The sequence below is a fragment of the Nilaparvata lugens genome, chromosome 8, assembly GCF_014356525.2.
Source record: "Nilaparvata lugens isolate BPH chromosome 8, ASM1435652v1, whole genome shotgun sequence".
Lineage (NCBI taxonomy): Eukaryota > Metazoa > Arthropoda > Insecta > Hemiptera > Delphacidae > Nilaparvata > Nilaparvata lugens.
The window spans coordinates 27,322,485-27,336,940 of NC_052511.1; the positions used below are offsets into that span (position 1 = coordinate 27,322,485).

Consider the following 14,456-nt stretch of genomic DNA (forward strand, 5'->3'; position numbering starts at 1 on the left):
ATACCACTTAAGACCTTCTAGCATAATCTACGATAATGATCGGACCGTGCTTGATGTATGTCGTCGACAATTCATCTATGTATCAAATAAATTGATGAACAGTCTTCCTCGAGACTTCCTGATTATTAATATGAATATCGGAAAAAGGAAAAATTTAGATAAATATATACTTGAATATAATCTTAGTGAACTCCTATTTCAATAGTCTTCCTAGTTTTGAATCAAAAGATCTTGAGCTACTTGCTTACGATTAAAAACAGTTTGCACCAATTTGATTGCTTCAGTAACTTATCATCAATTATTTTGTTTGTTCTGTTAGTTTAGTTTCGTAGTACTCCTTTCCATTTCTCCTTTTTTTAGTTAACTTGTTCATAGTATCATAGTAGTCCCGTAATGTAATTAAATATAATTATTGTCATCGTTGGTAATTGCAAAACCATTAGGTTCCATATAAGCATAACTATTGAATAGCTATGCGAACTTTGTTGTTCAATTAGTCTAATGCTTGTTTTATTTATAATCTTGCTTTCTTCTTTATGATTATAATCTCTTTCACCTCATCTCTGGAAAGTTTCCACTTTTATTTTTTTAGGTACCTACCTACGTTAGTTACAATTATCAACTCGTTTGTAATTTTCTTTGTGTCTTTGTTTGATCTTTTTTTAATAACCTAGGTACCTGCCCACAGGTTTTAAACCTATGCAGGTATCATTTTCCCTCAAATATTACTCGTAATTATTTATAATAGACATTATAATTATTCTAACAGCAATGTTACTTTCTTATTAATAAACTATAAATATATAGCTACATTTAGCATCAACTTGCTAATGCAATATGTAAGTTCCCTTATTGTTTTTCGTTTTCTTTGTTTGTAATGTTTTTTGAAAAATAAAGTTCAAAGTAAACTCTGAATTGCAGTATGGGCTTACATTGTGGGGAGGTATTTATTATTCATCTGTGAAACCACTGTTTATTACACAAAAGAAGTTAGTTAGAGTAATGCTGTTCAAAGGAAGTCGAGAACATGCTCAACCCCTTTTTTCTCAACTGCTTGTGTTTCCTTTAAGACATCTATATGTATTTCGTGTTATGAGGGCTTTCTATTTGAGAAGTGGTAATTCAGTGAGTTATATTAATATATATTCTCAAAGATTACGAAATACCCAGACAACTGTGATACCAAGACCATACACAGAGGCATATAAAAATCATTTGAATACTTAGCTCCAAAAATGTGGAGTAAGATTAATCCAACTGAGGAAAATTTGAGGTCAAAACCTTTATTGGAAAAATATATCAGGCAATTTTTGATGAGCATAGTTAATATTGAGAATTGGATTAGGTCATTGGGCTAATGGCACTTGATGTTTTTATTTTTTCAAGATTTATTTTCTGTTTCTTTTTTTAAAAGGAAATTTGTTTCTGATCAAGTGTAAGTGAGTATCGGGCTTGACTCACTCTTATTTTTTGTTAAAATCAAGTTTGGTAACCCCAACACAATTTTCATTACAGGGGTACCACACATTATTGTTTCTTGTACCATACAGTACATTACATATGTATATTACATTATGTATTGTTTCGTCATTTAAAAGAAATATGAATTTTTAATATTAGCTTTTTTTAGCATTAATTAGCTGGAAAATGTGGCTAATGACTTTTGTTTATATTATTGTGACTGCATATGGCGATGTTTAAATGAGAAATATTTCTTTGTATTCTTACATTGTTATATTTTTGAGCCATAGCATTTGATAAATTTGGCTAATAACTTAATATCTTTGTTTCGTTTTTTTCTTGTAATATTGCACTGTTGTTTATGAGAAACAATAAATCCTATTCTATTCTAAATTCAATTCTAAAATGAATATTTTTATTCTATTTAAGATTTCGTAGGTATCTTAGTAGTTTTGATTGCATATATGTGTTGATATGTTTTTTGTTTTAGTTAAGATGAAATCATGGAGAAAAAATAGCGTAAGTAGATATCCCATGGTATAGGGAGTTTATGTCGCAACTTTTATTGTTATCTGAAGCCGATTACTGTCGATTATTGTCGATATTTACTGTTTTGACCGGGTAAGAGTGTATGAACGGCACAATATTAAAGACTACCAGCGTCATAAAGCTTCACGGGAAAGAACTACGTGAACTATCTGCTTGGGATAACAGTGAAACTTGCGACATAAACGCCCTATACCATGGGATATCTATTTATGCTATTGTTTCTCTATGATGAAATTCAGTTGAATGTAAATTGAATGAAAATTGTAAGACAAATAAAATAATGTTTTTTTTTTGAACCAATCAACTTAATGCAACTAATATTGATATTTGTGTTGTTTGAATAGAGCGTTGATTCTGAGCGTATTCTTGGGGAATATGAGGCTGTATTGAGTGAGCAGTTGAGCACAGAACTTGATAGCATGCGTCAGCAAGTGTTGTGCGTTCAATCGCAGTTACAACTAGCTGAGCAGGTAATGTATTCAATATATTCAAAATAATATCAATTCTTATATATAAAGACCAACAACCGGCAATCGGAGTTTAAAATTTTCAACCTTATTTTCTTCTCATTTCTAGACATTAATATATGGTAATCGATTCAAGATAGTAATCGTGATCTCATGCTCTTGGTTCTCTATCATATCCTGGTTATTTAGATGATTACTCCTTATCATTTTCAGTCAGCAAAGGCTTTGATTTTTTGAAGTGCAACAATCCCAAAAGTTTTACGACATTGATTCCTTAACAGATGTTTGTTACACTACTAAACAACATTTTTTTTGTATTGAGACATGCTTATATATTTTGGCTTAGTAAATCATTGAATTTATATATATTTTTTGCACAAGCTAACAATTAATTAATTCGGAATCAGTCTATCTCTCTGATTTAAAATTTTCATTTTTGCGTTGTTCGCTTTTGCATTGCTAGCATTTCAATGCAAGAGAGCGTTAACGCAGCTATAAGAAATGAATCAAATCAGTGTAAATCCTTCGTATGGTCATTAGGCTAAGTTCGATTTTTATGATAATTGATTGATTGATGAGTTTCTCAGAATATTTAATTGCACTCGCCAGATACATATTCATGAAATACATAAGTTTTATTTTTAATTTAATTGCAATTGCCAATTATATATTAATGAAATACATAAGTATTTGATATTTTGTATTCTCGATATGTAATTTATTGAGATTGGACTCCACTTATGGATTTATGTGGACTTTACTCAACATGAATTGAACCAATAAATTAATTTAAATATAATTAATTTGAACCATATCGCCGGGGTATTAAATGATGTAGTTGATGCGGGGTATTAGATGAAATAGTTGATAGTATTAAGTGTTGGTGTTTTCTATTTCTCTATTGACTCGTATTATCATTTCCCATTCTTCCGTTTTCAGGAGCTGGAAAGGAAATTCAACCAAACAACCGCTTACAGTAATATGAAAAAGATGATTGCCAAGAAAAACGATCTAGTGAAAACTATGAGAAGAAGATTATTAGAATATGAACCAAACTTGGACCTTGGCAATGAAGAGGAACAGAATGATTGAACGTATTTATTGCAAACACTTTTAAAAGTTTACCTCTGATAGAAATTTATTTGATGTTAACCCATGAATCACTTTGTTTAGATATTATACTCGTATTTATGGTGTTGTGTAAAAATCAATTTATTCTGTTGATTTTGATTGAAACATTTCAATTGAATATTTGTATTCTTGGGAGCCCTGGAAGTTACTCCTTTGAAGTGTCCAGATAGGCTACTATGAATTTCCTAGTATGTTTCCAAACTACAACCATCAATTTTTACAAACAATTCAGTTAACAATCCATCACTGTAAACTAGCACTCTAATTTACCTTTCAACTCTGGTTTATAGTACTATCTGCTATCCAGTACTATCCATCCCCTTTTAAATTTTCTGAGTAATTTATTGTATGTTGAGTGGTCATTGTTCAATATCATAGTTAGCATAAATTATTATCATTTAATAATTCTTCTTACTTTGCCAAAGCTCAGAGCTTTGTCAATGCCCTGAAAACTCACTTCAATATTTGTGTGTTAATCGTTATCAAATTATATGCACGTGCTTATCAACGAATTTATTATGGATCTTAGTGTTACAGTTTGATTGTGTTCTTTACCATGTTTATTCTAATAAATAATTATATTTTCAAAGACAATATTCTTGATTCATTTAAATAGTACCTGATGCTCGACTGTTGTACTCAAAACTAATATCGAACTATGTTGCCATGATCTTATTATCCAGTGGAACAATTTGTAGGTTTTGAGACATCATTTATTGAAAACTTGAAAGCTATTTATTTGTTTATTGTTGATAAACTTGTATGTTTTGTGGGTAGAGTACAAAAATTACCGATGTAACTCAACTGTGTCTCTTAATCCATCATGAACTGTGTAACTGTGCTATAAACAGTTGTGAGTTTCACAATATTCTTACATGCAGTAAAATAGCTGTGCGGTAATTCATTAAGTTTTTCACTGACTGGAGTGCTTTCAAGTGTTCTCGAGGCCATTGTATTTTTATTGTGTGTTACTCTTGTGGATGTTCTATGACCAATGAATTTCTTGAGCAACTCTATTTTATGGCAATTCTTGCATGACTTCAGCTCATCTAATAATCTAATAGTTCACTATTGTAATGTAATAAAAAAGTGCCTACCTAAATTGAATGAAATCATAATAATTCTATATAAAATGTGCATTTCCACGAGTTGGAAGAGTACAGTTAATAATTAATATTTTGAAATAAGATATATTTACTCCCTAAGATCTAATAAATTATCCTAAAGACAGCTCGTCCATAAAATTGTTCGTTGCATACATCTACAGTTTTATATGATTTTTTGCGTACAACTAGGCCTTCTAATAATCCATCACTTTTATTATTTCTTCACATTTATCTTGCTATATAACAGTTCCACAACTTGAACGCTATTGCTAATATATTTTTTAAATATATTATACCTTTATTGAACTTGACCTAAATACATTCCCTAATGAAGGTGATTCTAAAAGTTGAATCTAATTCGTTCAAACAAACGGCAATATTACCTGTATAATTTGATTTCAATGCTCTTCCCGAACTGGCCTTGCTCATGAAGACTTAGAAAAGCTGTTTCATTCCGTAGCGACAAGTCGCTTTTTTAAGCCGTTCATTGGGAAAAGTTCAGTAAAACTGAAACGTTCTTATTTGGTTTGTGATTAAATTTCTCATGTATAAATTACGTTTTTGAGTAAGTACTTGCTTCAAATATTTTGAGCTGTTCACTTAATCAGTGATCAGCTTAGTATTATTATTATTTACTTGAAAGGAATTATTGACGCCAGAACTTTCTTCCCAGTAACATGAAGTGGATCATAAGATTGGTAAGTTCTTATAAGGCTATTTGATTTGCATTTTATATTTATTTACCCGAATCAGAAAATATTAAACATGACTTAGGGCCAGATCATATTAAGCATTTTTTCAGGCGCCAATCTGAAAGAGAGCTTTCTTCCCTGCCGACTAAAAAATCGTGAAAAACGCTTAATAATGGTCTGGACCTTAGTCATGTTTTATATTTTTTATACGGGTAAATGAATAAAAAATGCAAATCAAATAGCCTGGTCATTGAATTGCAGTTCTAATTCATTTAGTCAGTCCCTTATACACTAAAAACATCTAATTAAAATAATACTGGCACTCCTCACTGAATGAATACGTACTGTATAGTAAAGTTTTAGTAAACATGTGAATTGAGAATGTTTTTAGGTTACTACGATATTATTAGGTTGGTCTGTATTATGAAAATAATGTTGGCCTTTGACATGAAAATAATGCATTTTTGAGAAAAAACCATTTAAAATAAAAATAAAAGACTAATAGCACAATTTCTATTACAATAGCAGATAGTCATAACATATAAAACAGCTTTTATAAAAGCTAATTTAAAGTTTTGTCTTTTATTCATATTACCAAAGTTTTCAAGTTTCTAAACAATTTTAACTTGACCCACAACAATACGATTTAAATTTGCGCTCCTTTTGTTGCTCGTACGGTGCTGCTCTCTCTAGGCGTTATTATGAACACTTTGCAGGAAGTGGGCGAGGTCTTTCAGTTATCTGCAACAATATTTGACGGTTTTAGTTATAACAATATTTTTGGTGGGTGATTTTCGTTATTTTAGACAAATCTGTCGTTCATTATTCGAGATAAATTCATATTTTTCTATCCAAAGGTGTATAATGGTAAAGAATCCGGGGTGACCGGCGAAACCGATAATTTGAATGTAGTCCGCCACGACTCGCCGTATTCTGTTTTCAGTATACGGAATTAAGGGATTAAGTTAATAAAAGACGCCATCTTGACAGAAGGCGTCTGCTGTGTCTTCTCATGTTAAATAATTGTTTTTCAGCTCATAAATGGATTAATTGGTATTGTGTGTTAATGGAAAGTTGTCAGACGATAACCGATCGTTTCAGTGTATGTTGTGCGTAAACTGATTCGTGTGCAGTGATAAAATCGACTCGATAAGACCGATCCCACATTCATCCCACCTCGGAACTATTTGTCGTGTTTAATCTTGTTATTTTACACGTGAGAGTAAAAATGATTGGCTTCTCAAATTGAATTAATTTAATAGGATTGAGGGAGTCGTTGTTCAGGGGTTTCTAGCATAGGTCTGAATTTCCGGTAGTAAAACTTTGCTGTTCGATAGGGTCAGAGCATAGCCTAATTGCGTCGTCTGTTGGCTACCACACCCAGTGTCAGCGAGAACTTGTGTAGTAGTGATCCCTATCACGGGTTCGATTAGTGTGTGTAGCGTGAATGTGTGTGCGGGTGTTAATCGTGTGAAAAACAATTTTTAATCCATGTTCATTCCTTCTTAGGAGTGAACGCTGTGTAAAGAGTGGAAAAAGTTCTTACAACCACTCCAAAACGGCTCGCTTCAGATAATATTGGCTGAGCGACCCCTCCGGAGTAGCCCAGGCAAAACATGGCGTGTTGCCTATCTGAAGAGGCAAAGGAGCAAAAAAGAATTAATCAAGAAATAGAAAGGCAGCTACGGAGGGATAAGCGAGATGCGAGAAGAGAGCTCAAACTTCTGTTATTGGGTAAGTCACTTAAATTTTCAAGTATATAAATTTTCAGATAATACCGTACTGATCTCAATCAATGTATCACTTTTCTCTTTGTTTCCAGTTGCAACCTAACCAAATTTTACATTTAATCTTATAGTTTACTCAGAAACATTAGAAATTCTTCAAACAATCACTTAACCATCACTTCTGACTGAATTATAATTACTGATAACAGATTGATAAGGCTAGGTATGCATGAGAGCCGAGTGGCTATGCCGTGCACTTTACATTCCATTTGCTCACAAATCCTATTTTAATGAAAGTACTTGATAGTAAGAGATCAAAGAACAATATTCTTTCTACTGCAAGAGGTGTAGTTGGATCTAAATAATGTCAGCAAAAAGTAAAATTTAGCTTTCAAACAAACTACGATGTCATGTATCATACTGATACGGCAAAAATCTTTTTTCTCATTCTAATTCTTCTGATATCTTCTAAACTTACAATTGAGTACCTATAATTGAAATCCTTCCAACTTATTTGTTTTAACATGCATTCATGCTCAAACAAGAAATGTTGACTGTTGATTGATCAGCTTTCTAGATAAGTTAGGTTAGTATTGATAAGAAAGTACTATGGAGAGAACTGTTGGCTAAAACTTGTACAAGTTTCGCATTGATTGTTAAAGGTTTATTTCTTCACTTGCATGGGGTTATTGTTTTTCTGTAATTGCTACCAATATCTAGCAAATTGGTTTGATAAAAACGCTTCTTAAGCATTAAAATCAACGAGTATTTTGGAAGATATAAGATGTAGGCCTAATACAAAATTGTAATTGAATAGAACTTCGAAAGCCTTCGTTTAATTAACCATATGAAAAAATATAGCCTATTCTAAATGGCACGTTTCCACTATTGTAGGTACCGTAGGCAGCACTACTAAATATCGAAATATCTAGATTTCACTGAAAATGTTCGTACGTTGTACCGGCTACTTGTTATGTGTTAACAAGTTATACTCAACAAGACAACAAAATTTCTACTGATATCATTTATAGCCTGAAACCAGTAATTTCAGGATTTTTGTTATAATTCCATCCCTTAAGTGTTTTCCCATTTTGTTAGGTCTTCGGGTTGTATTCAGTCAAAAAGTTGGAGCATTAACTTCAGCTGATTCATTAAAAATTACCTACCCTGTGTGCCGGTTGCACGAAAACCGGTTAAATTTTAATCTTGATTAATTCCATGAAAACCAATCAGAGAAGCCGTCTTATGAAAAGGCCTTGTCTGATTGGTTCTCGTGAAATTAATCAAGGTTAAAATTTAACCGGCTTTTGTGCAACCGGCACTTAAGTTGAATGCCACGAACCAGTTAAATTGTTGTTTTAGTTTTATATGCATGTGCTAATCTGCTAATTACCAAATCAACTATATCCCATTATATTTATAAAACAGAAGAACCTGATAGGTATAAGATTTGATAAAGGTCAAATATAATAATATTACCTATAAATAATAAATAAGTTAAATGTAGGTAGGCTATTATAATATTGAATAATTGCCATTTTTTGATGAAAATCGTATAACTTTTGGTGATAATTATTCATTACAAAACTTTCCCTCATAAAATAGTATTGCGATTTTGAAACAGTATTTGGGTTCATACTTGTAGGATAGATCCGTTTTGAATAAAATTCAGTAGTGAGCTATACCCATCTTCCTTGAAGCATGTGCATTTATTGTCCTCTCCCTTCCTTTTACCTGTTGGTCCATTTTATAATATTTCCAACCTTGCAAGTTCACTTGATTGGTGCAATGTGCAATCAAATGTCTCTGATCCAAAAGTACAGTAGGCCTACATACCCAAAAGTGCATTTTGTATACCGAAAACGTCTATAAAGTGAGGTCCACGTTATAATGGCAGTGTTTGATTAGCAATGGTATTGCTATCCTTGTCTATCATTCAACAAAGCGGATAGCGCTATCTCTTTCTCTCTGCTCTGTTGCCAGATCGTCGTTTAACAATGTAGAATTAATAATTAATCAACAAACTATTTCATCTTAATTATGAAAATTCATTATGAAATTATTGAAAAATATTATTTCTTGCTTAATAAAAAACAATTTATTATTTTTAACAAGAATGAACAGCTGTTAATATTACATCAAATATCGGGGCACCGAGCTTAGCTTGTTATTTATTTATTGATAAACAGAACACAATTCTTTAAAATCATTGGGGAAGGACTAACAGGCACAGCCCAAAACTGTTTCTTCCCCGAATTTTGATTTATACACTATAAAGCTGCGTTTACACCAACCTTGATAACAAAATGATGATAACTTAACCCTTATAGATTCTATAAGATTGAACATAACTTATCATACACATGATGAGCATATGTGTTTGTGAAGTTCCGTTCAATCTAATAGAACCTATTAAGATTAAGTTATTAACATTTTGTTAATAACTTTTGTATAAACGCAGCTTTAATGGTCCAAAAAGTAGGTTATGTTCTATACACAGGACCAATTTTCAGTCCAAATATTTAAAAACAGAAAAGTTCTAATTTAGATTTACAAACCAAATTGAATAACAAAATATCACTCACTAATCAATTAAAACAGTAAAATAATAATTAACTTTGAATATTATGATATGCCATGTCATGTCAACAAATCAGATTATTTTGATCGAGTCTATTGAAATTTCTAGATTTCTCGCGAGATACGGTAAGCTGATTGATTACACAGCTGGTCTCCCACACAGGCACACGCATCTTCTGTTATCGACAGACTACGAAATTATCATCTGTTTTTCCAAGGATGAATTATCCTTTTCATGTCCTTCAGCGAGTTTTCCCAGGGATGAAACCTAGTGCAATCGAATTTTTATATCATAATCCTACTATGTTCCAAATTTCGTGAAAATCGTTAGAGCCGTTTTCGAGATCCGTTGGACATAAATAACCATAAATAAATATAAATAACCAAATATAAAAATATATGCAGAAATTGCTCGCTCAATATAATAGGAAGGAATATCGGGGAACCGAGCTTCGCTCGTTATTTATTGATAAACAGAACACAATTCTTCAAAATGATTGGGGAAGGACTAACAGGCACAGACAAAAACTGTTTCTTCCCCGAATTTTGATTTATACACTATAAATGATCCCAAAAGTAGGGCATGCCCCATACACTTGAATTCAGGTCCAATTTTCAGTACAAATATTTGAAAACAGAAAAGTTTTAATTTAGATTGATTACAAAGCAAATTGAATAACAAAATAACACTCACTAATCACTTAAAACTGTGAAATAATTATTAACTTTGAATATTATGATATACCATGTCATGTCAACAAATCAAATTATTTTGATCGAGTCTATTAAAATTTCTAGCTGATTGATTACACAGCTGATCTCCCACATAGGCACACGCATCGTCTGTTATCAACAGACGACGAAATTATCATCTGTTTTTCCAAGGATGAATTACCCTTATATCCTTCAGCGAGTTTTCCCAGGGATGAGACCTAGTGCAATCGAATTTTCATATCATAAACCTACTATGTTCCAAATTTCGTTAAAATCGTTAGAGACGTTTTCGAGATTCGTTGGACATAAATAACCATAAATAAAATGTATGAATTCAGGGCTACTTTATTGTATTTTTAAAATAGAATAATTATAGTTCCCTTTAAAATTGATAAAATTTTTAATAAACAAGAATACAAATTTTTAACGAAACTACTAGTGTAGGTGATCACACCATCGTCAGGTTATAAAAATAAAAGTTTACTAATAGTTTTGTTATTTAAAATAACATTTATTTAACAATTGATAAAATTTAAAAAAACAAGAATACAAATTGTAACGTAACTACCAGTTTACGTTTAACTACTAGTAAACATTCATTTTTATAACCTGACGATGGTGTGATCACCATCTAATTAATACCATAGGTGGCTATGCTATTACAGATCACAGATAATTTTTATTTTATTATGTTCACTTAGTATTAGCTCAAGGATAATAAAGTATAAGACTTTGGTATACAATACAAAAAACATCTTAGCAGCTGAATTTAATTTTCAAAAACTCTAAACCATTCTCATTGAGGATTAGTCTGCTAGAAAAACATAAAATTGAGATTGAAAATTATCCTCATATTTTATTAGGAAATGCGTAATTTTATTTTGCAACGGAAACCACGAAATAATGCACACAAGGCAATTGGAAAAATATTCATATTTGATTGATTTTATCAAATTTCAACGTTTCCCACTCATTTTCCCCGATTCATTCATACTTTTTGACGGTGGACTCCTAGATTTACTATGCCATTTGTTTCCTTTCATATTGATAATAATATCATTTGGTATCAGATAGTTTCCTTTTCCAAGTACTGAGAACGGGTTGAGAATGTGAGCCAGACAGAGTTCATTTTCACAGTGTAGTGTATCTGTGGTAATTCAGATAAATGCAGCCGTAATAATAAAAATTATAGTTGAATCCTATTATATTTTTTGTGTATTAATTATCATGCAATGTGTTGGGAATAATTTTAAGATGAAGATTGGGAGATTCTAATTGGGAATCTGACGGTGTGTGTGGTCGAAACTTGTAGAATGCAATTGCAAAAAAACTTGGCGCAAATAGTGGTGATTGCTTTTGTGTTGATAGACCGCAGCAAAATGCTGCAGAAAAGGATGAAGGTGCTTGATCTTACTGCTCTCTCACTTTCCAAAAGCAGTACAATGAAACTTCAAGATCAAACCTTTCTGTAGTTTAGTCTTTGCAGAGAACAAGTGATCGCTTTTAACAGCTTGATTCATTTAATATATTGATAGTTGTCTGTCAAGTGCCATAGTTAATAACTAATAAATTGAGAAGAGGTTAATCATAACTTAATAGATTGGTCAAAAAAATAATCAGCATTTCTCTTTATCTACTAGAATGTAATTAAATTGATTGTAAATCAAAGTTCAAAGTAATCCTTAGGTTTCATTCTATTAGAAAACATTTGTATTTGCTACCCAGTTGCATTGCACTGAAAATGAGCTACTTGTATTAAATGTGTGGTTTTAGGGAGCTATCTTGACAATATTTGTGATTAATTTCTTACTTTCACTACATTATGTAGTAACGTACTAAGTAGAGAAGCTGCAAGAAGTTACATGCATGATCCAATAAGTTTCGCCTTTCTGCCCATACAAACTGGTTTCGGTTCTCACGCCGACCGTACTATTTATAAATAGTCAAGCATTGCATTGAGAATTTCATACATTTTTCAGATATAGAAAATTCTTGGTGATGGTTTTAATTTTGGGATCGATCCTATGCAAAGAGATTTATGTTTAAAAATTAAAAACATTTAAAATAATAATGTCCGAGTATCTTGTTCTTCTTTCTCAGTTACTCTTCTGCCTCACAGGGTAGGGTAGTTTGATGATTCCTCGGCCCAGCGCCTCCACTCACCTCTATCCCCTGCCATTCTCTTCGCATTTTTTGGAGGGTGTTTCCTCTAGCAGCTTCTAGTGCTCCTACATATTTTTTCGAACGTTGTTCTGGGACGTCTTCCTCCAATTGGTTTAATCTCTCATGCCCGAAAATTTGCTAGTTCATTGCCGTATTTTGTCACTAAATAGAAATATCACGGTAAAGTTTGATAGGTCAGTTAGTATACCATATTCTAATTTGATCAGACATTTACATTGAAAGAAAGATTCGACATAATACTGACATTGGTTGATGGGCTGTTAAATCACTCCCGGTGGTTCGGATCCCATCCAAAATAATTGTGGGTCCACTCATCTATTACCATCATCGCTCTCATGTCCCATTACCCACGCACAAGCCCAGTGCTTATGTAGGTATCATTCTCAGGGAAAACTTGTGATTGCACCTTAATCCTTAAAACCTACTCCAGCACATTACCTCCAATCAGCAATAAGTGATAAGGATAGCTCTGCCTTCAGCCGAGGTAAGAATTTCCGTAGTATTTGTTTCCATCCCAACGAATAATTTTTGTCATCCTCCTAAACCACTTTCCAAGTTCTGTTGTCCAGGTTTTCGTATATATGGTGTTACTAAAATCACAATTATATGGTTAACTTTGTTGAATAGTATCCACTATATAATTTATATTATATAGGCTATATGGTTCTTTTCAATTGGATGAAAACACAATCGTAATGTAAATTAGTATACTTATAATAAATAAATAGTTCTATGCATTATCTTGGAAAAATGTAAATATTTTCTGAGTTTCTATTATTATTATTATTAGAGAAAAATGCTCATTAGTCTTTTCAAACTAGATTACAATAAAAATAAAAAACAAAGTCTGAGTATCTAAAAGGAAATAATATTCATTAGAATTGGAAAACCACATACAGCTTCTGAAGACGATGTGTTTTTAAGAGTTCAATATTGGCGATCCTCTCACTTATGAGGATACTTTTAATGGCTTATCAAACCTTGGCTGTATGAGCCACATCTTATCTAGCATTACCTGATGAAATATATACTCTTCTGCAATGTCTTCTTAACCGCTCAACGTGTTATGTAAGTTACTTACCGTTCATAACTGAACACAATTTCAAACAATCACTAGAATTATGCAATTAGAGTGGAATACCTGGCAATCAAATATATATAAACTGCTTGTATGTCCTTCTAACCTTAGACATATTAATGACATTTTCGATTAACCATTGCAATATTCCCTGTAATTGGTGGTTGATGTGATTTTTAAATGATGTTTTAGTGGTATCTCCTTGTATAGATGTAGTAGTTCTGACTTCTGAATTAGACTAATAAAAATGTCAAATGTCATGTTTACTTCTTGTACTACAGTATCTAACTTTGTACTTGGAATTTATATCACTGAAAAGTCCAAATAATAAAAGAAAGTTAGAAATTTCTTAGTTGATTATGAGTTTACAACATGTTCCAACTCTTCTTCTTTACATGTCAATTTTTTTATTTTTTAAACACCCCACCTTGAGCCTTCGGGACATGATGTTGTGGTAGTTTCCAATAAATGTGTCAACTCCTTTAAACCTATTTGTTTTGAGTCCATATTCGGTGAAATCTATTTAAAATTTCACTGCCATTTCGATCTTCATTAGTCTCATTAAAGTAACAGCATTTTTCAACCCTCATCCCTCACAGTATGTTCATACCAATAATGTTCAGCGAATCAAGAATCATGTATTTTTTGCAAGTCTTTCTGAGAGTTTCGTAGTTTTTATTTTTCGACGTTTAAGTGTTATATGATGAGAACGAATCCCCGTAATTATGCTTGTTTGGTTAATCATTATTATGTTCACTATGAAATTG

The 14,456-nt window shown here is 32.0% G+C and overlaps 2 protein-coding genes across 13 annotated transcripts in view; both read left to right on the forward strand.

The window, feature by feature from the left end:
• LOC111044878 (leucine zipper transcription factor-like protein 1) overlaps positions 1-4,202 on the forward strand; it is a 30,262-nt gene extending 26,060 nt beyond the window's left edge. Inside the window, exons 6-7 of one of the 2 annotated variants that reach the window (XM_022330123.2) lie at positions 2,355-2,480; positions 3,417-4,202. In XM_022330123.2, coding sequence (XP_022185815.1) covers positions 2,355-2,480; positions 3,417-3,569 — 279 coding nt within the window. In that variant the 3' untranslated portion in view covers positions 3,570-4,202. The remainder of the gene's footprint in view (positions 1-2,354; positions 2,481-3,416) is intronic. The other variant, XM_039434398.1, reaches the window with a different exon arrangement.
• Positions 4,203-5,143: 941 nt separating this feature from the next.
• LOC111044880 (guanine nucleotide-binding protein G(q) subunit alpha) overlaps positions 5,144-14,456 on the forward strand; it is a 73,653-nt gene continuing 64,340 nt past the window's right edge. For 2 of the 11 annotated variants that reach the window (XM_039434401.1, XM_039434403.1), the window contains exon 1: positions 6,104-7,140. In XM_039434401.1, the coding sequence (XP_039290335.1) occupies positions 7,023-7,140 (118 nt within the window). In that variant the 5' untranslated portion in view covers positions 6,104-7,022. Of the gene's footprint in view, positions 5,413-6,103; positions 7,141-14,456 lie in introns of those variants that run through there. The other 9 variants (XM_039434404.1, XM_022330126.2, XM_022330130.2 and 6 more) reach the window with 8 other exon arrangements.